Below are 27,693 nucleotides of genomic sequence, written 5' to 3'. Positions count from 1 at the left end.
TAATACTATACTAGTAATACTATAGCAGTAATACTATACAAGTAATACTATAACAGTAATACTATACTAGTAATACTATACTAGTAATACTATAGCAGTAATACTATACAAGTAATACTATACTAGTAATACTATAGCAGTAATACTATACAAGTAATACTATAGCAGTAATACTATAGCAGTAATACTATAGCAGCAATGCTGTACCAGTCATAATATAGCAGTAATACTAAATCGGTACTACTATAGCAGTAATACCATAGCAGTAATACTATAGCAGTAATTATATATCAGTAATACTATAACAGTAATACTATAGTAGTAATACTATAGCAGTAATACTATAGCAGTAATACTATAGCAGTAATACTATAGCAGCAATGCTGTACCAGTCATAATATAGCAGTAATACTAAATCGGTACTACTATAGCAGTAATACCATAGCAGTAATACTATAGCAGTAATTATATATCAGTAATACTATAACAGTAATACTATAACAGTAAAGCTGTTCTGGGAAATGTTTCCAATTCAAATTATACATTAGATGTTGAATGTTGAAGGACTTTTATAATCACCCTCTATGGTATGGTCCTGGTTGATAACACACTTTACTAATGACAAAACACAGCCCACCGGGTAAAAGCTTGTTAATTTCCTCCCCCCCAAATATTATAATAATATACAATGTGATGACGCTGAATCAACGGGAGAAACTGATTGGCTTTGCAAAAAGTAATCAACGTAAGGGAATTTCACCCAACTTTGAACCTAAATCCAAGGACATGGTGACACTCTACGTTGATTTCACGTTGAATTAAAGTTAGTTGACAACTCAACCAAATGTTAATAAAAACTAGATGTTGAACTGAATACAGTACCCAGCGGGAGACCTATAAACAGACCTATAATCAGACCTATAAACAGACCTATAATCAGACCTATAATCAGACCTATAATCAGACCTATAATCAGATCTATAAACAGACCTATAAACAGACCTATAATCAGACCTATCAGAAATCCACCCCCCACCCCAGCAATGACCCCCCCCCCCCCTGCTAATAGCCCCCCCCCCCCCCCCCTACATTGCAAACATACAAATACAGACACACACAAACTCCTGCACATGAAATGACAACCATTAGAGACGAACTACTCTGTGCATCTAACTAAAAGCGGATTCCAGGGTTTCTGTTCTAATAATGTCCTACGGTTCAAACTTCTTCTAATTCGAGAGAAAATAGACTACATTCATTGTACGTGATTGTCAGTGGTCCAGTACCGATGAAATAAAAATGTCCCTTTGATACACCGTTAAGGTCTTGGACTACGCATTAATGTCCCTATGTAGCGACTTCAGGTCTTGGACTAAACATTAATGTATGTCAATCAGGAAAGTCCCTTGGTCTCTCTCTCTCTCTCTCTCTCTCTCTCTCTCTCTCTCTCTCTCTCTCTCTTTCTCTCTCTTTCTCTCTCTCTCTCTCCTACAAATGTAATTATATATTTCTCTTCATGTTCATTCAGGCTGTCATTCCTCTCAGATAATGTTCATCATATTGAATACCTGTATATTATGTCATCCTTGTAATGGAAAATAAAAACATGTATTTAGATAATGGAGTGTTTGAATGTTGTGAACCGTGGGGGGGGGGGGTTGAAGTGTTATCACGTGACTTAGCGCTGGAACCATCCTCTGTATAGATCCAATGGGGCCTGTATAACATTATATAAGATGCAGCAATGTTCGCTGTTTTAAAGTGGGATATCACTTTATTGCTATCTTTCCCTAGGAGCCTATAAACCAGTACATCGCTTTATATAACAGTTTGTATTATTCTACAGCACAACCACCCTAGCCAGCTTCAGGAAAAGATCTACCACAACCAACCTAGCCAGCATCAGGAGAATAACTATCACAACCAACCTAGCCAGCATCAGGAAAATAACTATCACAACCAACCTAGCCAGCATCAGGAGAATAACTATCACAACCAACCTAGCCAGCATCAGGAGAATAACTATCACAACCAACCTAGCCAGCATCAGGAGAATAACTATCACAACCAACCTAGCCAGCATCAGGAGAATAACTATCACAACCAACCTAGCCAGCATCAGGAGAATAACTATCACAATCAACCTAGCCAGCATCAGGAGAATAACTATCACAACCAACCTAGCCAGCATCAGGAGAATAACTATCACAACCAACCTAGCCAGCATCAGGAGAATAACTATCACAACCAACCTAGCCAGCATCAGGAGAATAACTATCACAACCAACCTAGCCAGCATCAGGAGAATAACTATCACAACCAACCTAGCCAGCATCAGGAGAATAACTATCACAACCAACCTAGCCAGCATCAGGAGAATAACTACCACAACCAACCTAGCCAGCATCAGGAAAATAACTACCACAACCAACCTAGCCAGCATCAGGAAAATAACTATCACAACCAACCTAGCCAGCATCAGGAGAATAACTATCACAACCAACCTAGCCAGCATCAGGAGAATAACTATCACAACCAACCTAGCCAGCATCAGGAGAATAACTATCACAACCAACCTAGCCAGCATCAGGAGAATAACTATCACAACCAACCTAGCCAGCATCAGGAGAATAACTATCACAACCAACCTAGCCAGCATCAGGAGAATAACTATCACAACCAACCTAGCCAGCATCAGGAGAATAACTATCACAACCAACCTAGCCAGCATCAGGAGAATAACTATCACAACCAACCTAGCCAGCATCAGGAGAATAACTATCACAACCAACCTAGCCAGCATCAGGAGAATAACTATCACAACCAACCTAGCCAGCATCAGGAGAATAACTATCACAACCAACCTAGCCAGCATCAGGAGAATAACTATCACAACCAACCTAGCCAGCATCAGGAGAATAACTATCACAACCAACCTAGCCAGCATCAGGAGAATAACTATCACAACCAACCTAGCCAGCATCAGGAGAATAACTATCACAACCAACCTAGCCAGCATCAGGAGAATAACTATCACAACCAACCTAGCCAGCATCAGGAGAATAACTATCACAACCAACCTAGCCAGCATCAGGAGAATAACTATCACAACCAACCTAGCCAGCATCAGGAGAATAACTATCACAACCAACCTAGCCAGCATCAGGAGAATAACTATCACAACCAACCTAGCCAGCATCAGGAGAATAACTATCACAACCAACCTAGCCAGCATCAGGAGAATAACTATCACAACCAACCTAGCCAGCATCAGGAGAATAACTATCACAACCAACCTAGCCAGCATCAGGAGAATAACTATCACAACCAACCTAGCCAGCATCAGTGTAACAGTCCTGACCTGTTTTATGTTGTTTTTTATGTGTTTATGGTCAGGGCATGTGTTTTGGGTGGGCAGTCTATGTTATCTGTTTCTATGTTGGTTTTGGGTTACCTGGTATGGCTCTTGATTAGAGGCAGGTGGTTTGCATTTTCCTCTAATTAAGAGTCATATTTAGGTAGGCGTTGTCACAGTGTTCGTTGTGGGTGATTGTCTCCTGTGATGTCTTTCGTCGTTGTCGATGTGTTTTCACTTACGGGACTGTTTGGCTGTTCGTACGTTTCTATGTAACGTTCCTGTTCGTGAGTTTACGTTTGTCGATGTAAGTTTATGTTCAGGTTCCGTTCGTTACGTTTTGTTATTTTGTGTAAGTTTTGAAAGTGTTTTGTTTTGTTTAGTGGCGTTCGTAATTTATAATAAAGATGGCTTATTTCCCTGAGCCTGCGTTTTGGTCTGAAGATCCTTCTCTCCTCACCTCTTCCGAGGATGAGGAGAGCGTCACCCGTTACAGAATCACCCACCAACAAAATGTGACCAAGCGGTATGGGAATGCTCGACGGAGCAACAAGGACTTTTGGACTTGGGAGGAGATCCTGTCTGGTAGAGGACCCTGGGCGCAAACTGGAGAATATCGCTGCTCTCGTGAGAAGAGTGAGGCAGCCAGAGCCCAGGAGCGGTGGTTTAAGGAGGCAGCTAGGAGACGTGGATGGAAGCCGGAGATTCAAGCTCGAAACCGGAATTATGAGGGGACACGTCTTGCACGGAAGCCCGAAAAGCCCGTGAGTAACTCCCAAAAATTTCTTGGGGGGGGGCTAAAGGGTAGTGGGCCAAGGGCAGGTAGGAGACCTGCGCCCACTTCCCAGGCTAACCGTGGAGAGCGGGAGTACGGGCAGACACCGTGTTACGCAGTAGAGCGCACGGTGTCTCCTGTACGTGTGCATAGCCCAGTGCGGGTTATTCCACCTCCCCGCACTGGTAGGGCTAGATTGGGCATTGAGCCAGGTGTCATGAGGCCGGCTCAACGCGTCTGGTCTCCAGTGCGTCTCCTCGGGCCGGCATACATGGCACCTGCCTTACGCATGGTTTCCCCGGTTCGCCTACACAGCCCGGTGCGGGTTATTCCACCTCCTCGTACTGGGCGGGCGACCGGGAGCATTCAACCAGGTAAGGTTGGGCAGGCTCAATGCTCAAGAGAGCCAGTACGCCTGCACGGTCCGGTATTTCCGGCGCCACCTCCCCGCCCCAGCCTAGTACCTACAGTGCCTACATTACGCACTAGGCTACCAGTGCATTTCCAGAGCCCTGTTCCTCCTCCACGCACTCTCCCTATAGTGCGTGTATCCAGTTCAGTGCCTCCAGTTCCGGCCCCACGCACTAAGCCACCTGTGCGTCTCCTAAGTCCTGTACACACTGTCACTTCTCCCCGTACTAGTCCTGAGGTGCGTGCCCTCAGCCAGGTGCCACCAGTTCCGGTACCACGCACCAGGTATAGAGTACGCTTTGAGAGTTCAGTGTGCCCTGTCCCTGCTCCACGCACTAGTAGGAAGGTGCTTATCATTAGCCCGGTGCCTCCAGTTCCGGCACCACGCACCAGGTCTACAGTGCGCCGTATCCGGCCAGAGCCATCCGTCTCCCCAGCGCCATCTGAGCCATCCGTCTCCCCAGCGCCATCTGAGCCATCCGTCTCCCCAGCGCCATCTGAGCCATCCGTCTCCCCAGCGCCATCTGAGCCATCCGTCTCCCCAGCGCCATCTGAGCCATCCGTCTGCCAGGAGCCTGCAAAGCCGCCCGTCTGCCATGAGCCTGCAAAGCCGCCCGTCTGCCATGAGCCTACAGAGCCATCCGCCAGACAGGAGCCGCTAGAGCCGTCAGCCAGACAGGAGCCGCTAGAGCCGCCCGCCAGACAGGATCTGCCAGAGCCGCCAACCAGACAGGATCTGCCAGAGCCGCCAACCAGACAGGATCTGCCAGAGCCGCCAATCAGACAGGATCTGCCAGAGCCGCCAGCGAGCCATGAGCAGCCAGAGCCGTCAGAGAGCCATGAGCAGCCAGAGCCGTCAGTGAGCCATGAGCAGCCAGAGCCGTCAGTGAGCCATGAGCAGCCAGAGCCGTTAGAGAGCCATGAGCAGCCAGAGCCGTCAGCCTGCCATGAGCGTCGAGAGCCGTCAGCCTGCCATGAGCGTCGAGAGCCGTCAGCCTGCCATGAGTGTCGAGAGCCGTCAGCCTGCCATGAGCGTCGAGAGCCGTCAGCCTGCCATGAGCGTAGAGAGCCGTCAGTCTGCCATGAGCGTCGAGAGCCGTCAGCCTGCATGGACCTGCCAGAGCCGTCCAAACAGGACCTGCCAGAGTCCTTCAGCCGGGATCTGCCCCTTGTCCCGGTGTTGCCCCTTGTCCCGGTGCTGCCCCTTGTCCCGGTGCTGCCCCTTGTCCCGGTGCTGCCCCTTGTCCCGGTGCTGCCCCTTGTCCCGGTGCTGCCCCTTGTCCCGGTGCTGCCCCTTATTCCGGTGCTGGTCCTTATCCTGGTGCTGCCCCTTGTTCTGGTGCTGCCCCTTGTCCCGGTGCTACCCCTTGTCCCGGTGCTGCCCCTTGTCCCGGTGCTAGCTGTTTATTTAGGGGATGGTAGTGTTAGGGTGGTCAGTAGAAGGGGTAGACAGAAGAGGGGAGTGACTATGGTGGTATGGGGACAGCGTCCTGAGCCGGAACCACCACCGTGGTCAACTGCCCACCCGGACCCTCCCCTGGACTTTGTGCTTGTGCGCCCGGCGTGCGCATCTTGAGGGGGGGGTACTGTAACAGTCCTGACCTGTTTTATGTTGTTTTTTATGTGTTTATGGTCAGGGCATGTGTTTTGGGTGGGCAGTCTATGTTATCTGTTTCTATGTTGGTTTTGGGTTACCTGGTATGGCTCTTGATTAGAGGCAGGTGGTTTGCATTTTCCTCTAATTAAGAGTCATATTTAGGTAGGCGTTGTCACAGTGTTCGTTGTGGGTGATTGTCTCCTGTGATGTCTTTCGTCGTTGTCGATGTGTTTTCACTTACGGGACTGTTTGGCTGTTCGTACGTTTCTATGTAACGTTCCTGTTCGTGAGTTTACGTTTGTCGATGTAAGTTTATGTTCAGGTTCCGTTCGTTACGTTTTGTTATTTTGTGTAAGTTTTGAAAGTGTTTTGTTTTGTTTAGTGGCGTTCGTAATTTATAATAAAGATGGCTTATTTCCCTGAGCCTGCGTTTTGGTCTGAAGATCCTTCTCTCCTCACCTCTTCCGAGGATGAGGAGAGCGTCACCCGTTATAATCAGGAGAATAACTATCACAACCAACCTAGCCAGCATCAGGAGAATAACTATCACAACCAACCTAGCCAGCATCAGGAGAATAACTATCACAACCAACCTAGCCAGCATCAGGAGAATAACTATCACAACCAACCTAGCCAGCATCAGGAGAATAACTATCACAACCAACCTAGCCAGCATCAGGAGAATAACTATCACAACCAACCTAGCCAGCATCAGGAGAATAACTATCACAACCAACCTAGCCAGCATCAGGAGAATAACTATCACAACCAACCTAGCCAGCATCAGGAGAATAACTATCACAACCAACCTAGCCAGCATCAGGAGAATAACTATCACAACCAACCTAGCCAGCATCAGGAGAATAACTATCACAACCAACCTAGCCAGCATCAGGAGAATAACTATCACAACCAACCTAGCCAGCATCAGGAGAATAACTATCACAACCAACCTAGCCAGCATCAGGAGAATAACTATCACAACCAACCTAGCCAGCATCAGGAGAAAAACTATCACAACCAACCTAGCCAGCATCAGGAGAATAACTATCACAACCAACCTAGCCAGCATCAGGAGAATAACTATCACAACCAACCTAGCCAGCATCAGGAGAATAACTATCACAACCAACCTAGCCAGCATCAGGAGAATAACTATCACAACCAACCTAGCCAGCATCAGGAGAATAACTATCACAACCAACCTAGCCAGCATCAGGAGACTAACTATCACAACCAACCTAGCCAGCATCAGGAGAATAACTATCACAACCAACCTAGCCAGCATCAGGAGAATAACTATCACAACCAACCTAGCCAGCATCAGGAGAATAACTATCACAACCAACCTAGCCAGCATCAGGAGAATAACTATCACAACCAACCTAGCCAGCATCAGGAGAATAACTATCACAACCAACCTAGCCAGCATCAGGAGAATAACTATCGCAACCAACCTAGCCAGCATCAGGAGAATAACTATCACAACCAACCTAGCCAGCATCAGGAGAATAACTATCACAACCAACCTAGCCAGCATCAGGAGAACTATAACAGACATGTTTTATTGTAGAATAATATCTGAGCTGAACTCCCTAACAGAATGGGAAGAGACAGGATTAAATGTCAGGAATTGTGAAAAACTGAGTTTAAATGTATTTGGCTAAGGTTTATGTAAACTTCCGACTTCAACTGTATATTTAAAGGGGTGTTCATAGTGACAGCACACGACATGTTACTGACATAAATATAATCTTAACAACCTCTACCTCATAAGTGTAGCGAGCGCTCATGAGCATTATAAACACCTGGTCAGAGGGTTATAAAAGGCCAATGAAAACTTCATGTGGCCTCTTTCAAAACATGAACCAGAAATGTCTTAAATGTTACAATAAACGGTATGGGAAAAGTGAAATGCTAGCAACTACTGTAGTATAATATGGAATATGGAATTAACAAATATAGATTTTAACTTGTGAAAACAACAACCAACATTTTAACAAGTAAAAAAAGCACTGTCTACTGGCGGAGTTTGTAGAGGCGCCCTATTCCCTATATAGTGCACTACTTTAGACCAGGGCCCAGAGCACCCTATTCCCTATATAGTGCACTACTTTTGACCAAGGCCTATAGCATCCTATTCCCTATATAGTGCACCACTTTTGACCAGGGCCCATTGGGAATAGGGTGTGATTTGGGATGCACCCAGTAATCTGTAGCAGGCATGGATAGAGAGGTCTTGGCCTGGCTGGAGCATGGGAGAATGATTAGAAGGAAAACACACCAGGCTTGTGTTCATTTAGCACCAAACGGATGAAACTGGACTCTAACAGGAAGGGACTGACTGAAACAGGGAGGGACTGACTGAAACAGGGAGGGACTGCCAGAAGCAGGGAGGGACTGACTGAAACAGGGAGGGACTGCCAGAAGCAGGGAGGGAATGACTGAAACAGGGAGGGACTGACTGAAACAGGGAGGGACTGACTGAAACAAGGAGGGACTGACTGAAACAGGGAGGGACTGACTGAAACAGGGAGGGACTGACTGAAACAGGGAGGGACTGACTGAAACAGGGAGGGACTGACTGAAACAAGGAGAGACTACCAGAAACAGGGACTGACTGAAACAGGGAGGGACTGACTGAAACAGGGAGAGACTGACTGAAACAGGGAGGGACTGACTGAAACAGGGAGGGACTGACTGAAACAGGGAGGGACTGACTGAAACAAGGAGGGACTGACTGAAACAAGGAGGGACTGACTGAAACAGGGAGGGACTGCCAGAAACAGGGAGGGACTGCCAGAAACAGGAATGGACTGACTGAAACAGGGAGGGACTGACTGAAACAGGGAGGGACTGACTGAAACAAGGAGAGACTACCAGAAACAGGGACTGACTGAAACAGGGAGGGACTGACTGAAACAGGGAGGGACTGACTGAAACAGGGAGGGACTGCCAGAAACAGGAAGGGACTGACTGAAACAGGGAGGGACTACCAGAAACAGGGAGGGACTACCAGAAACAGGGAGGGAATGACTGAAACAGGGAGGGACTACCCGAAACAGGGAGGGACTACCAGAAACAGGGAGGGACTGACTGAAACAGGGAGGGACTACCCGAAACAGGGAGGGACTACCAGAAACAGGGAGGGACTGACTGAAACAGGGAGGGACTGACTGAAACAGGGAGGGACTACCCGAAACAGGGAGGGACTACCCGAAACAGGGAGGGACTACCAGAAACAGGAAGGGACTGACTGAAACAGGGAGGGACTGACTGAAACAAGGAGGGACTGACTGAAACAGGGAGGGACTACCTGAAACAGGAAGGGACTGACTGAAACAAGGAGGGACTGACTGAAACAGGGAGGGACTACCTGAAACAGGGAGGGACTGACTGAAACAAGGAGAGACAACAGATTGGCATTATAACACTCATTACTCAGCACATGGTCAACAGATTGGCACTACAACACTCAGTACTCAGCACATGGTCAACAGATTGGCATCATAATATAACACTCAGTACTCAGAACATGGTCAACAGATTGGCATTATAACACTCAGTACTCAGAACATGGTCAACAGATTGGCATTATAACACTCAGTACTCAGAACATGGTCAACAGATTGGCATCATAATATAACACTCAGTACTCAGAACATGGTCAACAGATTGGCATTATAACACTCAGTACTCAGAACATGGTCAACAGATTGGCACTATAACACTCAGTACTCAGAACATGGTCAACAGATTGGCATTATAACACTCAGTTCTCAGCACATGGTCAACAGGTTACATTTCTGTCTGTCTGTCTGTCTGTCTGTCTGTCTGTCTGTCTGTCTGTCTGTCTGTCTGTCTGTCTGTCTGTCTGTGTCTGTCTGTGTCTGTCTGTCTGTGTCTGTCTGTCTGTGTCTGTCTGTGTCTGTCTGTGTCTGTCTGTGTCTGTCTGTGTCTGTCTGTGTCTGTCTGTGTCTCTCTCTATCCCTCTAAGTTTAGCTGCTTTGAGGAAAAAATTTTTCAGCAGTGCTATCTCTGTGGTGCTTAGCTATCTTCTGCTGTGTGCTGTGAAAGACACACACACACACACACACACACACACACACACACACACACACACATACACACACACACACACACACATGGCTGTAGCTGTGGCTGGCACCATCAATATTCAGCTCTCGTTCTCACCACTGATCGCTCTTTATGGGGACATGGAGCATCAGGTCTTTATCCCCCCACCACCACCTTCCCTTGCAAGTCTGGCTGCATTCAGAGTCTGACTATAGTCAGTTGTACAGACCCGTGGGAACCGCTTAAAGAGCAGATCAATAGATGGGCTATAAACATGCATCAAGTCAACTTTTGTGCTGCTGTTGCTCTCTCTTGATCAAAACTCAAGTTCTCCGGTCTAATTTGTTTGTCAGAGAGAGGGTGTTTTCTTCCTGTTAGTTTTTCATTCAGGTGTATATTTACTGCGCTCCCAATGGCACCCTATTACCTTTACAGTGTAGGGAATAGAGTCCCATTTGGGATGTAGCCCATATCTGGTATATTATAGACTATCTTAACAGATTGATATTTGACCAGGGCCCATAGCCATTTAGCAGACGTTCTCATTCAGAGAGACTTACAGGAGCAATTTAGGGTTTGAGTGTCTTGCTCATCGACAGATTTTTTTTCTCACCTAGTTGTCTCGCGGATTCGAACCAGCGACATTTACTTGCCCAGCGCTCTTAACTCGCCAGACTACCTGCCGCCCTAAATCATTTATGTATAAATCACCAGCAACAGAAGGATGGATTACACCAGAGAGAGGATCATTCCTGAAGATATCAATCCTGTGAATGATATGATCAGATGTGAGTACCACTGTGTGTATGAGATAAGGGACAGGACACAAACATGCTTTTCAGATGGTACACAACCTTCAAACTGCCAAGAGATCCTACTTAAAGAGATTTCATTTAGATGTTATTTCTGAACAGAAAATATTAACTTTGCCTCAAAGAGAGAGAGACAGGGAGAGAGAGAGAGAGAGAGAGAGAGAGATGGAGAGAGAGAGAGAAAGATGGAGAGAGAGAGAGAGACAGAGAGAGAGAGAGAGAGAGAGAGAGAGAGAGAGAGAGAGAGAGAGAGAGAGAGAGAGAGAGAGAGAGAGAGAGAAACAAAACAGCACAGAAGAATACCAGAAAGCAACCTGGAACCAAAATATCCAAACACTCTTAGATAACTTTCTGGATACCACATTCACTCACAGTAAAGAAGGCATCAATCTAGCAGTACAAAACATCAACTATATATTCAGGCAAACGGCAAAAGAAGCACAATTGAAATTGATAAAAAACAAAACAAAAAAGATCACAGATGACAACTGGTTTGATGCAGATTGTAAAATTATAAGGAAAAAACTTAGAACACTATCCAACCAAAAGCACAGACACCCAAATAATGGTGAATTACGCCTTCATTACTGTGAGACTTTAAAACTCTATAAACGTACACTCAGAACCAAAAAAGCACAGTACAACAGAAAGCAGCTGACGCTAATTGAGGAGTCCATAAACACAAACAACTTCTGGCAAAATTGGAAAAAAAAAAAAAAATCTAAACAAGAGGAATTAGCGATACAAAATGGTGACATTTGGACAACCCATTTTAAAACACTCTACAACACCGTTCAAATTGACACAAACGCAGAACAACGCCAAATTCATGAGAAGTTGAATGGATTAGAAAGAGCTATAAAGGACAATCAAAATCCACTGGACTCCCCAATTACTGACCAGGAGCTCTATAAGAAACTTCAGGCTCTCAAATTTAAAAAGGCATGCGGACCTGATGGCATCCTAAATGAGATGCTCAAACTCACTAGTGCAAAATTTCAGTTGGCTATATTAAAACTGTTTAATTTGATCCTGAGTGTAGGTTATTTCCCTGACATCTGGAATCAAGGACTCATAACCCCAATCTTTAAAAACGGAGACAAATTTGACCCTAACAATTACAGAGGCATTTGTGTGAACAGTAACCTGGGGAAGGTTTTCTGTAGTATTATAAATGTAAGAGTTCTAAACTTCCTTAATAAGCACAATGTCTTGAGTAAAAGCCAAATTGGATTTATACCAAAACATCGCACGACCGATCATATTTACACCCTACACACCCTGATAGATAAACATGTCCACCAAAATAATACCAAAATATACGCTTGCTTTATCGACTTCCAAAAAGCATTTGATTCTATTTGGCACACAGGACTGTTCTACAAAGTTATTGAAAGTGGTGTAGGGGGTAAAACATATGACATAATTAAATCAATGTATACTGGCAATACGTGCAGCATTAAAATTGGCAAGAAAAGAACAGAATTCTTTAACCAGGGGCGGGGCCTTCGTCAGGGTTGTAATCTGAGCCCAGCACTCTTCAATATTTACATCAACGAATTGGCCACTATTCTAGAAAAATCCTCAGCCCCTGGTGTTAGTCTCCATAATTCAGAGGTTAAATACCTACTCTTTGCCGATGACCTATGCCTGCTGTCACCCACAGCACATGGCCTACAGCAGAGCCTGGACCTGCTAGAGCAGTACTGCCAGACCTGGGCCCTGGCAGTAAACCCCAAAAAGACTAAAATAATGATTTTCCAGAGAAGATCCAGATCTCAGGGAATTAGACCAAAGTTCTCAATTGGTACAAAATATATAGAGCACTGCACACACTACAATTACTTAGGTTTAAAAATAAGCTCAACTGGACACCTTAATGAAGCAGTGAATGAACTGAGAGAGAAAGCACGCAGGGCATTCTACGCAATTAAAAAGCAAATTCAAATTGAAATACCTATTAAGATTTGGCTAAAACTAATTGAATATGTCATTGAACCAATTGCACTTTATGGCAGCGAGGTGTGGGGTCCACTTGCAAAACAAGATTTCATCAAATGGGACAAACATCCCATTGAAACCCTGCATGCAGAGTTCTGTAAGATTCTCCTACATGTCCAGAGGAAAACTACAAACAATGCATGCAGGGCAGAATTAGGCAAATATCCACTAATAATAAAAACTCAAAAAAGAGCAATTAAGTTTTGGAAACATCTAAAATACAGTGACCCCCTCTCATATCATTACCAAGCCCTGCAATACCAAGAGCTGAACAAAGAAAAGAGTCCCCTCATCCAGCTGGTCCTGGGGCTGAGTTCACTAACCTGTTCTACTAACACACTGAAGCCTCAGGACCAGAACATCCAATCAATCAGGATAAACCAAATTACAACACAGTCAAAACAAAACTATATTGCTTATTGGGAAACACAAGCACAAGCACAGAGCAAAATGCAGTCCTATCTGGCCCTAAATCGACAGTACACCGTGGCTAAATATTTGACCATGGTTACTGATCAAAACTTTAGAAAAACCTTGACAAAGTACAGGCTCAGTGAGCACAGCCTTGCCATTGAGAAAGGTAGACACAGGAAAACCTGGCTCCCTGTAGAGGAAAGGCTGTGCAACCACTGCACAATAGCAGAACCTGAGACGGAGCTGCATTTCCTGACAAAATGTCAAAAATATAAAACAATTAGAGAGTGTCATTTCCCCAAATTTGAAACTCTTATTCAAGGTTTCAAAGACCTCTCTGATGAGGATAGGCTACCCGTCCTGTTGGGGGAGGACGCAGAGAGCTGTGGGTTGGCAGCGCACTACATTGCTGCCTGCCATAAGTTGAGGGACAGTGTCTGACAAACCAATCAACCTGCACATGTCCTTTACTGTATGTTTATTGTTATTGTTGAATGTATGGTTATTTTGACCCTTGGTTATTGTTGTTACTGTTGTCCCGTTGACAATTTTGATTCTCATTTTTACATTGTAAACAAGCTTTGGCAATATGTACATTGTTACGTCATGCCAATAAAGCAAATTGAATTGAATTGAATTGAAAATTGAGAGAGAGAGAGAGAGAGAGAGAGAGAGAGAGAGAGAGAGAGAGAGAGAGAGAGAGAGAGAGAGAGAGAGAGAGAGAAATGGATGAGAAACCGAGAGACCGAGACAGAGACCGAGAGATGGAGAGAGGGAGCGCAGTGAAAGGAGAAAAAAGGGAGAGATCATCACACAAGCTAAATGAGATTCAGAGTCTGCTGTGCTGCTCGGTGGCCGGGCACACAGCCCACTTCAACAGAGCTGCGGGCCAACAACCACTGGTAAAGGTCATTCTGCAAACGGCCCGAAAATGAAGTATCGCCTCAGTTTGCAGGTCTGAGCAAAATACTGATACGCAGAGAGGAGAACTGAAGCTCACAAAACCCCCAACAGAGCCACAGGCCCAAAACCCCTAGCAGAGCCACAGGCCCAAAACTCCCAGCAGAGCCACAGGCCCAAAACCCCCAACAGAGCCACAGCCCAAAACCCCCGGCAGAGTCACAGGCCCAAAACCCCCAACAGAGCCACAGGCCCAAAACCCCCAGCAGAGCCACAGGCCCAAAACCCCCAACAGAGCCACAGGCCCAAAACCCCCAGCAGAGTCACAGGCCCAAAACCCCCAACAGAGCCACAGGCCCAAAACCCCCAACAGAGCCACAGGCCCAAAACCTTCAGCAGAGCCACAGGCCCAAAACCCCCAGCAGAGCCACAGGCCCAAAACCCCAACAAAGCCACAGCCCAAAAACCCCAGCAGAGCCACAGGCCCAAAACCCCAACAGAGCCACAGCCCAAAACCCCCAACAGAGCCACAGGCCCAAAACCCCCAGCAGAGCCACAGGCCCAAAACCCCCAACAGAGCCACAGGCCCAAAACCCCCAGCAGAGCCACAGGCCCAAAACCCCAACAGAGCCACAGCCCAAAACCCCAACAGAGCCACCGGCCCAAAACCCCCAACAGAGCCACAGGCCCAAAACCCCCAACAGAGCCACAGGCCCAAAACCCCCAGCAGAGCCACAGGCCCAAAACCACCAACAGAGCCACAGCCCAAAACCCCCAGCAGAGCCACAGGCCCAAAACCCCAACAGGGCCACAGGCCCAAAACCCCCAACAGAGCCACAGGCCCAAAACCCCCAACAGAGCCACAGGCCCAAAACCCCCAGCAGAGCCACAGGCCCAAAACCCCCAACAGAGCCACAGCCCAAAACCCCCAGCAGAGCCACAGGCCCAAAACCCCAACAGGGCCACAGGCCCAAAACCCCCAGCAGAGCCACAGCCCAAAACCCCCAGCAGAGCCACAGGCCCAAAACCCCTAGCAGAGCCACAGGCCCAAAACCCCCAGCAGAGCCACAGCCCAAAACCCCCAACAGAGCCACAGGCCCAAAACCCCCAGCAGAGCCACAGGCCCAAAACCCCCAGCAGAGCCACAGGCCCAAAACCCCCAACAGAGCCACAGGCCCAAAACCCCCAGCTTCCAGGGGAGCTATTTAACACTACACTAGACTAGAGTACGGTGGATGAACAGAGTAGTGTCTCATATTAGGTAGAATAAAACATGAATAATGTTGGACCAGATAACACAGTAGAGCTGTAAGGCTACTTTCCAGGACTACAGATAAAGCCTAGTCTGTAACTACTGTCGAAAGCAAGTTCGATTGAGATTGTGTTTTACCTGTGTTTTAACTCAACACTGTAGAATAATCCCAGTAACACTGTGTTTTAACTCTACACTGTAGAATAATCCCAGTAACACTGTGTTTTAACTCAACACTGTAGAATAACACCAGTAACACTAGTCCTTCCTGTGTTTAATCCTATACTGTATATTCAGCCTGGTCTAATTTAGGCTCATTGATTGGTGATATCTACAGCCAATTAGAAGAGGGCTTCAGTTTTCCATTTCCTGCATGCAATCAATTCAACAATACCCAGAAAACGAATCTCAAAGTCTCCATGGATTAAATCGCATACGGCACCCAATTCCCTATTTAGTGCACTACTTTTTAACAGGGACCATAGGATTCTGGTCAAAAGTAGTGCAGTATATAAGAAATAGGGTGTCATTTGGGACACATTCAGTCACCATGGTAATGCCCTCTAAAAGCATCAGATCACATGACTTTTGTTCACAGTTTGAAAAAATAAAAAATTTCAATTTTAGATCTGAGAATATAACTGATTAATAAACCTATGAATATTTGTATATTTTGTTTCAACAGACTTAATCAAATGTTTTTTACATCCAACATTAAAAGTTGAATAAAAAATGTATGATTAGAAATGATCAATTAGTAATAGGATATTATATTAGGCAAATCATTCTCACAATGAAAGCAATCTTACTGTGTCAATGTAGTGAAAGATATAACCAAATTAAAGATGCCAATTAAAATATTTAACAAACATCACGTACAGTAGGGGCACGTACCAAATGGCATCCTATTCATTACATAGTGCAGGGGCTCTGGTCAAAGGTAGTGCTATATATAGGGAATAGGGTTCTGGTCAAAAGTAGTGCACTATATAGGGAATAGGGCTCTGGTCAAAAGTAGTGCACTATATAGGGAATAGGGCTCTGGTCAAAAGTAGTGCACTATATAGGGAATAGGGTGCCATTTGGGACACACACAAGGTGTTCTTACAGTATTAATGTCCTTTGTCATAAAATATTTCATCAGACCAGTTATCACAATCTAGCCATCATAATCTAAATGTATATTCAACTACAAGATGTATCATGAACAAACATCTCCCAAGGTCCCAAATGCTCCATCTGCCACGGTCCCAAATGCTCCATCTGCCACGGTCCCAAATGCTCCATCTGCCACGGTCCCAAATGCTCCATCTGCCACGGTCCCAAATGCTCCATCTGCCACGGTCCCAAATTCTCCATCTGCCACGGTCCCAAATGCTCCATCTGCCACGGTCCCAAATGCTCCATCTGCCACGGTCCCAAATGCTCCATCTGCCACGGTCCCAAATGCTCCATCTGCCAAGGTCCCAAATTCTCCATCTGCCACGGTCCCAAATGCTCCATCTGCCACGGTCCCAAATGCTCCATCTGCCACGGTCCCAAATGCTCCATCTGCCACGGTCCCAAATGCTCCATCTGCCACGGTCCCAAATGCTCCATCTGCCACTGTCCCAAATGCTCCATCTCCCAAGGTCCCAAATGCTCCATCTGCCAAGGTCCCAAATGCTCCATCTGCCACGGTCCCAAATGCTCCATCTGCCACTGTCCCAAATTCTCCATCTGCCACGGTCCCAAATGCTCCATCTGCCACGGTCCCAAATGCACCATCTGCCACGGTCCCAAATGCACCATCTGCCACTGTCCCAAATGCTCCATCTGCCACTGTCCCAAATGCTCCATCTGCCACTGTCCCAAATGCTCCATCTGCCAAGGTCCCAAATGCTCCATCTGCCACGGTCCCAAATGCTCCATCTGCCACGGTCCCAAATGCTCCATCTGCCACGGTCCCAAATGCTCCATCTGCCACGGTCCCAAATGCTCCATCTGCCACTGTCCCAAATGCTCCATCTGCCAAGGTCCCAAATGCTCCATCTGCCACTGTCCCAAATGCTCCATCTGCCACTGTCCCAAATGCTCCATCTGCCACTGTCCCAAATGCTCCATCTGCCACGGTCCCAAATGCTCCATCTGCCAAGGTCCCAAATGCTCCATCTGCCACTGTCCCAAATGCTCCATCTGCCACTGTCCCAAATGCTCCATCTGCCACTGTCCCAAATGTTCCATCTGCCACTGTCCCAAATGCTCCATCTGCCAAGGTCCCAAAGGAATTAATGAAAACCTCATTGTACTAATTTCTCTCACTGGGCAATGAGATCTGAACAGCTACAGTAGTTACAATGACAGACTTGTGTCACGAATGGCACACTATTTGCTACAGAGCCTTCTGAAAGTAGTCACACCCCTTGACTTATTCCACATTTTGTTGTATTACAGCCTGAACTTAAAATGGATTTTAATATATTTGTTGTATCACCCAATTACACACAACACCCCATAATGAATTTTTGCAAATTTACTGAAAATGAAATACATAAATATTCACACCCCTGAGTCAATACTTTGCAGAAGCACCTTTGGCAGCGATTACAGCTTTGAGTTGTCTTGGGTATGTCTGTATCAGCTTTAAAAATCTGCATTTGGGGATTTTCTCCTATTCTTCCTTGCAGGTTTTTTTAGATGGGGAGAGGCAGTAAACAGCAATATTCAAGTCTTTCCACAGATTTTCAATGGGATTCAAGTCTGGACTTTGACTGGGTCACTCAAGGACTTTCACATTCTTGTTCTGAATTTATTCCAGCGTTACTTTTGCGCATTGTCCAGTTGGAACATACAGTAAATCTTCGCCCCCAGTCTAAAGTCGTTTGCACTCTGAAGCAGGTTCTCATCAAGGATTTGCCTGTATTTGGATCCATTCATTGTTCCCTCTATCCTTACCCAGTGTCCCAGTCCCTGAAAAGCATCCCCATAGCATGATGCTGCCACCACCATGCTTCACGGTAAAGACTCTGTTAGACGGGTAATGAGCTGTGCCTCGTTTTCTCCACACATAGCAATTTGCATTCAGGCCAAAGTGTCTTTTTTTTCTGTCTCATCAGACCAGATAAACTTGACTTTTTGCAACTGCTGTTATGTGCTTTTTTTGTTCTCTGGGGTGGCTTACGTCTGTCCGCTCTCCCATAAAGTCCAGTTTGGTGAAGTGCTGTAGACACTGTTGTCCTTCTGACAGGTTCACAGGTTCATCTCAGCCAAGGAGCTATATAGTTCTGTCAGAGTGGTCATTTGGGTTCTTGGTCACCTCCCCTGACCAAGGTCCTTCTTGCTCGGTTTCTCAGTTTGGTCGGACAGCCAGCTCTAGGCAGAATCTGGATAGTTCCATTTTTTTTTTTTATTTCCCAATTATGGAGACTACTGTTCTCTTGGAAACTTTCAACACTCTAGAAATAGTTTTATAATTGGACTTTTGCTTTCAAAAGCGGCTTAAACATAGAACATGTAAGAATGAACTGTAGCCATCCAGGTTGAGGAGTGCTGTCTCCATGTAGACTAACATCCAGGATGAGGAGTGCTGTCTCCATGTAGACTAACATCCAGGATGAGGAGTGCTGTCTCCATGTAGACTAACATCCAGGATGAGGAGTGCTGTCTCCATGTAGACTAACATCCAGGATGAGGAGTGCTGTCTCCATGTAGACTAACATCCAGGATGAGGAGTGCTGTCTCCATGTAGACTAACATCCAGGTTGAGGAGTGCTGTCTCCATGTAGACTAACATCCAGGTTGAGGAGTGCTGTCTCCATGTAGACTAACATCCAGGTTGAGGAGTGCTGTCTCCATGTAGACTAACATCCAGGTTGAGGAGTGCTGTCTCCATGTAGACTAACATCCAGGATGAGGAGTGCTGTCTCCATGTAGACTAACATCCAGGATGAGGAGTGCTGTCTCCATGTAGACTAACATCCAGGTTGAGGAGTGCTGTCTCCATGTAGACTAACATCCAGGTTGAGGAGTGCTGTCTCCATGTAGACTAACATCCAGGATGAGGAGTGCTGTCTCCATGTAGACTAACATCCAGGATGAGGAGTGTTGTCTCCATGTAGACTAACATCCAGGATGAGGAGTGCTGTCTCCATGTAGACTAACATCCAGGTTGAGGAGTGCTGTCTCCATGTAGACTAACATCCAGGATGAGCACTCCTCAACATGGATGTTATGTTAGACAGACAGACAGACAGACAGACAGACAGACAGACAGACAGACAGACAGATAGGGTTATTGATATGCCGTGGTACACACTGTGTGTGTGTGTGTGTGTGTGTGTGTGTGTGTGTGTGTGTGTGTGTGTGTGTGTGTGTGTGTGTGTGTGTGTGTGTGTGTGTGTGTGTGTGTGTGTGTGTGTGTGTGTGAGAATGCTGCTATTGGCGAAGACATCGTCATCTTCACTGGTAAGGCGAGGCTTCAGGTTCTACCAACAAAATACAACCTGGCACACTGGTAGCCTGCAAACCATGATCCGTTTGGAATCTTACATGAGTCGAACATGAGTTCGTACATATGAACGTGGTACCTTCAGGCGTTTGCATATTGCTCCCAAGGATGAACCAGACTTGTGGAGGTCTACATTTTTTTTTGGAGGTCTTGGCTGATTTATTTTGATTTCCCCATGACGTCAAGCAAAGAGGCACTGAGTTTGAAGGTAGGCCTTGAAATACATCCACAGGTACACCTCCAATTGACTCAAATGATGTCAATTATCCTATCAGAAGCTTACAAAGCCATGACATAATTTTCTGGAATTTTCCAAGCTGTTTAAAGGCACAGTCACAACTTAGTGTATGTAAACTTCTGACCCACTGGAATTGTGATAGTTAATTATAAGTGAAATAATCTGTCTGTAAACAATTGTTGGAAAAATGACTTGTGTCATGCACAAAGTAGATGTCCTAACCGACTTGCCAAAACTATAGTTTGTTCACAAGAAATGTGTGGAGTGGTTGAAAAACTAGTTTTAATGACTCCAACCTAAGTGTATGTAAACTTCCGACTTCAACTGTAGCTAGACATGTCCGCCTCGTCCACCTGATAGCTAATGAGGTGAGGCAGACAGTAAAACACCATTAATGTATATTGTCAGAAGAGGCTGGTGTGATGTTGATGATGATGATGATATCTATTGTATACCAAATATATGTTGTTGTGGAGGAGGCTGGAGGGAGGTGGACAGATATTGTTGTTGTGGAGGAGGCTGGAGGGAGGTCTGAGGGGTGGGGTTGTGTGTCTGGGGGGGATCTGGGGGGGTTCTGTGTCTGGGGGGGTTCTGTGTCTGGGGGGTCTGGGGGGGATTGTGTGTCTGGGGGGGATTGTGTGTCTGGGGGGGTTCTGTGTCTGGGGGGGATTGTGTGTCTGGGGGGGTTGTGTGTCTGGGGGTGTTCTGGGGGGGTTCTGTGTCTGGGGGGGATTGTGTGTCTGGGGGGGATTGTGTGTTCCTGTCTACCATACCTCCCTGTCTGCCTTCCTTCAGCTTCTCTCTATCTGCAACAGTATACCAGCGAGGCTCAGTTCAGTCGCTGTCTCCGCAGCCCACAAGAGACACAACCATGTATTCCCCTCAGTTCCCCACCAGCTCCCCTCGTCTCCCCTCGTCTCCCTCCAGCCTCACCTTAAAGCACTGTGACGTTTTGGGTTCACTTTCCCCTGGGCCCAATTTGTATTTATCTCAAGATTTTCAGAGAAGAAACCCACATACTGACTGGAATAATGTAATATACAGAGGAATTCAAAATCAGAGTCTGTCTGTCTAAATGTTGGACAGAGTTATATTGGGAGAGGAGAATGAGGGGAAGTGACCTGGCTGTCTGATACAGTATAGACATAACTCTGTTTGCGATGAAGGTTTTGAGACTCAATGAATACAGCCTATATGGCACCCTTTCCTTATATAGTGCCCTACTTTTAAACAGGACCCATAGGAGGTGACTAAACTGTGTGGAGTAACACTAGATTGTAAACTGTCATGGTCAAAACATATTGATACAACAGTAGCTAAGATGGGGAGAAGTCGGTCCATAATAAAGCGCTACTCTACCTTCTTCACAACACCATCAACAAGGCAGGTCCTACAGGCCCTGGTTTTGTCACACCTGGACTACTGTTCTGTCGTGTGGTCAGGTGCCACAAAGAGGGTCCTCGGAAAATTACAATTGGCTCAGAACAGGGCAGCACAGCTGGTCCTTGGATGTACACAGAGAGCTAACGTTAATAATATGCATGTCAATCTCTCATGGTTCAAAGTGGAGGAGAGATTGACTTCATCACTACCTGTTTTTGTAAGAGGTGTTGACAAGCTGAATGTCCCGAGCTGTCTGTTTAAACTACTAGCACACAGCTCAGACACCCATGCATACTCCACACGACATGCCAACAAAGGTCTCTTAACAATCCCTTAATCCAGAACAGAATATGGGTGGCGCAGAGTACTATACAGAGCCATGACTACATAGAACTCTATTCCACATCAGGTAACCGATGTACGCAGTAGAATCAGATTTTAGATTTTTTTTAAATTAAAAATACACCTTATGGAACAGCGGGGACTGTGAAGAGACACACACTCAGGCACATGGATGTTGTATTGTAAATATGTGGTTGTGGAGTGGTGGCCTGAGCGAGCACACTGAATGTGTTGGGTAAGGTGTCATGAAACGTAATGTCATGTAATATTTTAAACTGTATGTAACTGGCTTATGTTGCTGGACCCTAGGAAGAGTTGCTGCTGCATTTGGCAGCAGCTAATGGGGATCCATAATAAATTCAAAATAAAAATGTGGAACACGGACAAGGTGCTCAGAATGTACTGGAGAGGCATGTTGGCAGATAGGGAGATGGTATGGATGGACGAATACAGCCGGTCTGTTTAGAACTAAGTATAGTAATGGAGCACAGAAAGAATCTTGGAGGGGTTAATTAATCTAGAGACCCAGACTGACCTTTCTACAGGTCAACACACTGCTGAGGTATTTTTTTACCAATGACAGTCGGTGTCTACACTGACAAATGGGCTCTGGTAGTGCACTAGATAAAGAATAGGGCACATCAGCCTCGACGTCAGCCTCGACGTCAGCCTCGACATCATTCTCGACATCAGCCTCGACATCATTCTCGACATCAGCCTTCGACGTCAGCCTGGACATCATTCTCGACATCATTCTCGACATCAGCCTCGACATCATTCTCGACATCAGCCTTCGACGTCAGCCTGGACATCATTCTCGACATCAGCCTTCGACGTCAGCCTGGACATCATTCTCGACATCAGCCTCGACATCAGCCTCGATATCAGCCTCCAGTTCCTCTAATCACCAGAACCCACCAGCAAATGACCACTACAAATGTTCTGTTTCCTCAAATAGTTCATTATAAAACTTTGCTAGTTCAGAAGACTACTAAACTACCAAACTACTGAAGATCTAGGTAGAAAAGTCATGGCAAGAATATAATAGCATAGGAAATATAGAATAGAATAGGAAATATAGAATAGAACAGCATAGGAAATATAGAACAGCATAGGAAATACAGAATAGAATAGCATAGGAAATATAGAACAGCATAGGAAATACAGAATAGAATAGCATAGGAAATATAGAACAGCATAGGAAATACAGAATAGAATAGGATAGGAAATATAGAATAGAATAGCATAGGAAATACAGAATAGAATAGGATAGGAAATATAGAATAGAATAGCATAGGAAATATAGAATAGAATAGCATAGGAAACATAGAACAGCATAGGAAATACAGAATAGAATACATTGGAAATATAGAACAGCATAGGAAATACAGAATAGAATAGCATAGGAAACATAGAACAGCATAGGAAATACAGAATAGAATACATTGGAAATATAGAACAGCATAGAAAATACAGAATAGAATAGAGTGGTAAATAATAGAACAGAATATAATATATTACAATAGAACAGAATAGAACAGAATATAATATATTACAATAGAACAAAATGGAACAGAATATAATAGAATATAGCTTATTATATTCTGTTCCATTATATTATATTGCAATATATTCTATTAAATTCTGTTCTATTCTAATAATAGAACAGAAAATAATAGACTAGAAAAAAATAGAATATAATGTAATACAATAGAACAGAATAGAATAGAGCATAATAGAATAGAATAGAAAATAATAGAATGGAATAGAATAGAACAGAATAGAACAGAATAGAAAATAATAGAATGGAATAGAATAGAACAGAATAGAACAGAATAGAGCATAATACAATAGAATTGAACAGAATAGAATAGAACATAATAGAATAGCATAGAATAGAATAGAGCATAATAGAATAGAATAGAATAGAATAGAGCATAATAGAATAGAATAGAATAGAGCATAATATAATAGAATATAATTGAATAGAATAGAGCATAATAGAATAGAATAGAGCATAATAGAATAGAATATAATTGAATAGAATAGAATAGAGCATAATAGAATAGAATAGAATTGAATAGAATAGAATAGAATAGAATAGAGCATAATAGAATAGAATAGAGCATAATAGAATAGAATAGAATAGAGCATAATAGAATAGAATATAATAGAATATAGCATAATAGAATAGAATAGAGCATAATAGAATAGAATAGAGCATAATAGAATAGAATAGAATAGAGCATAATATAATAGAATAGAGCATAATAGAATAGAATAGAGCATAATAGAATAGAATAGAATAGAGCATAATAGAATAGAATTTAATAGAATATAATAGAATATAGCATAATAGAATAGAATAGAGCATAATAGAATAGAATAGAATAGAGCATAATATAATAGAATAGAATAGAGCATAATAGAATAGAATAGAATAGAGCATAATAGATTAGAATAGAGCATAATAGAATATAATAGAATATAGCATAATAGAATAGAATAGAGCATAATAGAATAGAATAGAGAATAATAGAATAGAATAGAATAGAGCATAATAGAATAGAATATAATTGAATAGAATATAATAGAATATAGCATAATAGAATAGAATAGAGCATAATAGAATAGAATATAATAGAATAGAGCATAATAGAATAGAATAGAATAGAATAGAATAGCATATAATAGAATAGAATAGAGCATAATAGAATAGAATAGAGCATAATAGAAGAGAAGAGAACAGAATAGAAGTCAGGCTGACAGGGACGAGTTACTGTGTAGGAGTTATTTTCTTAATTTAGATAGGTATACAACAAGTTGATGCGATACCAACCCCTTAAAAATCCCCTTTTTAAATAAAAAACAGTAGGGCATCATACATTTCTGTAATGACAGGTGACTCATAGTAGCCAGCTGGGCGTGTACCCTATACACTGCGTGGCTTAGACTATAGCCTATACACTAAACGACATCAGAGAGCCTCAGGGAAAAAGAAGGACTTGTTCATTCCATCGGCGTCACCCCGCGCGCAGTGGCACAGCACAGGGCGGTGGCTGCGCAAGCAGAAGCCCGTTAGCGGGACGGGCGGGCTGCGCGGGGAGTTGGGGAATTTATGTGACGAAAATGCGATACTGCCTGCTACTTCATCCATCCATTGTTTCTCTCCTATCTGAAGTTACAGTGAGTAGGCTACATTATGAATGTGGACAGAAATGCCCCCCCCTCAAAAAAAAATGAATAGCTAATTAAAGAATATTACATTTATAAATATGAACAATGACATTTAATCATTTAATTTAGGCTACCAATTAACGCAGCTCCAAATGTGGCTGAAATAAAAGATATATTTCAGATAAGATAGGCTATAATATACAAGCATGGTTTAAACTGTTACCAATAACCTCCACCTGCATTTCACCTTTTGAAAAACAGCTGCCCAGATCAGAGGATTAAAACGCGTATATTCTAGTCAAACACGACCCCAAGATATAGCCAACCTGCTGCCCCACCGCCCGCAGCACAAAACATACATCTATATAATGAACATCTCACATTTAGTTCACCAGCTTGTGAGCCTACTGTACCATTGGATAGTATAATTCATGTTTTCAGACATAGATGAAAATCACGTCTAATAGTGTCTCATTTGTCATTCGTATCAAATTCAATCTATTAATAATACATCAGTATGTTATAACAATATTATACGCTTATTGAGTGTATTAAATATCTATAACCGAATTTGATGTACACAAAATAGGTTACAACCCAATGTCTTTACATTGACCTTAACACACCCCATAACCTGTTAAGTAGCCTACTGTATGCTATACGTTGAAATCTAGCTGTTCCTTGCTGTGCACGCAAAAGACATGGGATACCATCCAAGTTGGTGTATCGTAACTTATGGCCACCACCACCACCACCACCACCATTGTATCACGAAGATCATTCCGTGATGAAGAATATAGGTATTCGCATTTTTCCGCAGAACTTTACTACTGCGCTGTACCATCACCATGTTCCCTCACCATCGACAGCGCAATCCTACGTCCCAAAACACTCGAGCGACAAAACTGACCCATTCTCAAAACAGAAAATGACATATCTTCATGACTTCGACACACTTGATACAAGACGTGAGGGAGACTATTACTCGTACACCTCATGAAGTATGTTCACCACGCCCGGGTTTAGATGTAGACTACAGAGCTATAGAATAACCCAGGCTACTAAACATATGTATGCTTCCAGCGCATAGCCAGCCTACCTTTCGAGGCGATTCCACACAAGCTATACAGGAGGAACACCAAGTGCCGTTGGAGAATCATATTCTTAACGCTTCCTTCAGCAGCAAACTATGCTGGGTCTTCTGTTTTCGACTGGAGAAGCTCTCGGGTTTATCCAGGTGCGCTTGCAGTCTGAAAACTGAGAAGAATCTCATAGGCTCCTTAGTCTACGTAGGAACGGAACTCAGTTCTCCTGTCAAGGCAAAGTAAGTCAAGTCCCTCTGTACTTGGGCAGATCCTCGGGCTGTAGCAGTAGCCTATTGCCGTTTGTTAGAGTGTGCCTTTACACCGTACCACCGGGACTGTAGAGAGAGAGAGAGAGAGAGAGAGAGAGAGAGAGAGAACGAGAGATGCTTCTCTCCTCGCGCAGAGAAAGTGCAGCTTATTGCCTTTCTGTCGAGATGCAGAACGAGGGAGTGAGCAGAGTCCCGCCCACGCCTCTCTAACTGATAAAGGCGCTTCACCAATGGCAAACACCTAGACATTACTCTAGGGAGCTCCGGCAGCACGGTCAAATTCTCACAATCATTACCCCGGGCTGTTTCTAATGTGTGGTATATGCCTGTTTTAGACTCTTACACATTTTGTAATATTCTACAGTTATTCGGTTCAGTTAGTATAAGGTACAGTGCCTCGCTGGTTCAGCACGAGGTGGTGCTGAAAGGACACCACCAAACAGCTAGTCGTTATCCTCTTTGTAATGTGTTAGGACTGTTAGAGGCTCTGAAATGTAATATTCTACAGTGATTCTGTTCAGTTAGTAGTATAGGCTACAGTCCCTGGCAGGTGTAGTTAGTACACTGTTAAAATTAAGTGCTTTGTAAAAACCAAATCTAGTGGCAACTGAGCATACACCAACGCAAAGGAGATGAAATATTAACTTTGCTGGAGTATGTAAACACGTCATCCTGGGATGTTTTGAAACATGACATGGTGTGTCGTAACACCTTGACAGGGACTGGGAGACCTACCTTAAAAGGTTCAAAACACTCTGATGGGGTTTCACCTCCTGTCTAGTGAAGAGTTAGATACCTTCTCGTTTGGTGACGTTCTCTCTCTCTATAGCTTTTAAACACTATGATGGTGTTTCGTGTTCTGTTTAGTACAGAATTAGTTACCTTCTCGTTTGGTGACGTTCTCTCTCTCTCTCTCTGTAGCTTCTAAACACTATGATGGTGTTTCACCTCCTGTCTAGTGAAGAGTTAGATACCTTCTCGTTTGGTGACGTTCTCTCTCTCTCTGTAGCTTCTAAACACTATGATGGTGTTTCACCTCCTGTCTAGTGAAGAGTTAGATACCTTCTCGTTTGGTGACGTTCTCTCTCTCTCTCTATAGCTTATAAACACTATGATGGT

The 27,693-nt window shown here is 44.3% G+C and overlaps 1 protein-coding gene across 3 annotated transcripts in view; it reads right to left on the bottom strand.

Annotated features, from left to right (window-relative positions):
* cadm2b (cell adhesion molecule 2b) overlaps positions 1-26,718 on the bottom strand; it is a 492,515-nt gene extending 465,797 nt beyond the window's left edge. Inside the window, exon 1 of one of the 3 annotated variants that reach the window (XM_071358122.1) lies at positions 26,320-26,718. In XM_071358122.1, the coding sequence (XP_071214223.1) occupies positions 26,320-26,380 (61 nt within the window). In that variant the 5' untranslated portion in view covers positions 26,381-26,718. The remainder of the gene's footprint in view (positions 1-26,319) is intronic. The other 2 variants (XM_071358120.1, XM_071358119.1) reach the window with 2 other exon arrangements.
* Between the last annotated feature and the right edge of the window lie 975 nt (positions 26,719-27,693).

The sequence above is a fragment of the Salvelinus alpinus genome, chromosome 21 (assembly GCF_045679555.1).
Source record: "Salvelinus alpinus chromosome 21, SLU_Salpinus.1, whole genome shotgun sequence".
Taxonomy (NCBI): Eukaryota; Metazoa; Chordata; class Actinopteri; order Salmoniformes; family Salmonidae; genus Salvelinus; species Salvelinus alpinus.
Note: the sequence above shows the minus strand (reverse complement) of the source record. Positions and strands in the feature narration are given on the sequence as shown.